The 2,500-nt window shown below is 36.4% G+C and overlaps 1 protein-coding gene across 1 annotated transcript in view; it reads left to right on the top strand.

Moving 5' to 3' along the window:
* Positions 1–789: 789 nt before the first annotated feature.
* Positions 790–2,500, top strand: part of LOC122249338 (uncharacterized) — a 14,345-nt gene continuing 12,634 nt past the window's right edge. The window contains exon 1 of the mRNA XM_043010108.2: positions 790–949. Coding sequence (XP_042866042.2) covers positions 794–949 — 156 coding nt within the window. The 5' untranslated portion in view covers positions 790–793. The remainder of the gene's footprint in view (positions 950–2,500) is intronic.

Raw genomic sequence — 2,500 nt, 5'->3', positions numbered from 1 at the left:
TGTATGGGATATTGGAGTGAAGGAGAATCAGTGCAAGATTCTAGAAGAGGTAAATTAAATTAGATGTTTCTTATTGTATCTATGTACTGATTGGACCATAGACTGTAAGTGTGTGAAACAATATTGAAGATAGTGGTTTACACTTATAAAGATATAAACAAACTGATTACAATTACTGTAAAGGAAGATACCTCAAGTACATTGTCACATATATATTTATAACATACAAACACATGCTCGCACACATAAACGCAAACACACACATACACATACAAACACACACAACACATACATATATATACACTTACATACACTCACACCATATATACATAAGTTTGTACACATACATAAGTTTTGGTTACATATCCTGAAGACAACGAGCATTATGCGTTAACCACAGTTACTATTTCATTAAGTCGATCAATTGAACTAAACTTAAATACGATATGAAGAATATTTCAAAGCAAAAGGTCACTCACTGCAAGGCAATGCGGGAATTACGCGAAGGATATCAGGTGCTTTGAATCCACCTGATCCTCTTAAGATAAGTTAGTTTAAGTCTAAGTGTAAGGCGTTAACAGTAAGAGTACACGGTAATAGTATTAAAAAAAAAAAAAAAAAATTGAAACAGAATATTCAAAAGCTAAGATAATCAACCAAGTGACTTTCACTTGGACCTAAGAGGAGCACCTAGTGATAAGAGATAGCCTAGCCATAAGAGAAGTAAGCATAAGGGGGAGCACGAGTCGAGTCAAGCGTGAGGTAGGAGGGTGAGGCTGAACTACCACTTCAGATGAGGAGGTCGCTCAGGCAGCTGTTAGAGCGGGAGTGGCGGCGTCTGTACACCCAGGAACTCCAGCGCTTGAGCCAGGCAGGAGGCCACGACCCGAGGCCTGGGCTGCAAGAGCCCCACGCAACAGGGAAGACGGTCAGGATCGTGACAAGGGAGGTGAGGTGATCTGCTGGTGAAGAGGAGACGGGGGGAGGTGGGTGCGGGACGGGCAATGCAGGGGGTCTAGGAGGGGGGGGGGATGCAGAGGGTGTCGGGGGAACAGATAGATGGATGCATGATGAATGAAATGAATGCATGATGAATGAAAGCGGAGGGGAGAGGGGGATGAGGGTGACAAGGATGTCTGGTTCTGTGTGTGGATGTGTGGATGGGAATGAAGTCGCTTGATGGCGTTTCGATAGAGTGGAGTGAAGAGGACTTCGATGGTGTAGTGGGACGAAGTGAAGGGGAAAAAAACGGGCGTTGGGACGTACGTACGGGTGGAAATCTGGCGGCTTCGGGAAAGTTATAAGAATCATTATTGGTGTCGAAAGAAAGGGTGGAGTAATGCATGGGCGAGGTGTCGTTAATTAAATACGAATGCCAAGAAAGCTGTGGATGTGTGGTGGAAAGACAGAAGGAAATTACGAATGAAAATAGATGTTTCCTTAAAGAAAGATGAATACGAGGAAACTTCAAGATTCATTCACACTTTTTTTCAACGTTTAAGAGAGCACAAAACGTACTGAGCGTGTGACGAAGACAAGGGTACATATGGCGGTCACATGTAACACATGATTGTTTATATATATATATATATATATATATATATATATATATATATATATATATATATATATATATATATATATATATATACATATATATATATATATATGTATATAAATATATATATATATATATATATGTATATATATATATATATATATATTATATATATTATATATATTATATATATATATATATATATATATTATATATGCTATATATATATATATATATAATATATATATATATATGTGTGTGTGTGAGTGTGTGTGTGTGTGTGTTGGGTGGGTGGGTGGGTGGGTGTGGGTGTGGGTGTGTGTGTGGGTGTGTGTGTTTATATATATATATATATATATATATATATATATATATATATATATATATATATATATATATATATATATACATATATATATATATTAAAGGGTTTTATGACAGCCACCTCTTGACAACTGCACACATCAAAATATGCCTCCGATAACTGTCCAAAATGTCGAAATTTGAATAAAAAGAAATAACGAATTAACCTCATTTAGTACCAGAGACAAAACAGTCGAGAATGTTTAACGTAAAGAAAAGCGTAAACGATATCCGTCAGAGCCTAATAAATATCATCGACAGAAGAATAACAAGCAGGATTAGGAAGAGAGAAAACAGAAACAGAACAAAAAAATCATTGACGGAGAACCAGCAGCTTACCTTTTACTGGATGTTCCTCCCGATGTGAGATATAAACAATAGTTCTTTGATATCAACTATGAGAGCCTATGAAAGAAAGTACAGAGATAATTCAAGATGATGTAGGGAGCTTCTACTATCACGTGGAATCCTCAGAACCACTTAATGGAACGAAAATAATTACAGTTTTTTTATTTATTTATTTATTATTATTTTTTTTTATTTTTTTTTTTAGGTATTTCCAAGGCCCAAGAGATGATC

This window comes from Penaeus japonicus, unplaced genomic scaffold (genome assembly GCF_977035675.1).
Source record: "Penaeus japonicus unplaced genomic scaffold, GWHDUDI00000001_assembly GWHDUDI00000005, whole genome shotgun sequence".
Taxonomy (NCBI): domain Eukaryota; kingdom Metazoa; phylum Arthropoda; class Malacostraca; order Decapoda; family Penaeidae; genus Penaeus; species Penaeus japonicus.
The sequence above is the reverse complement of the archived record's forward strand: the minus strand, read 5'-3'. Positions and strand labels throughout refer to the sequence as shown.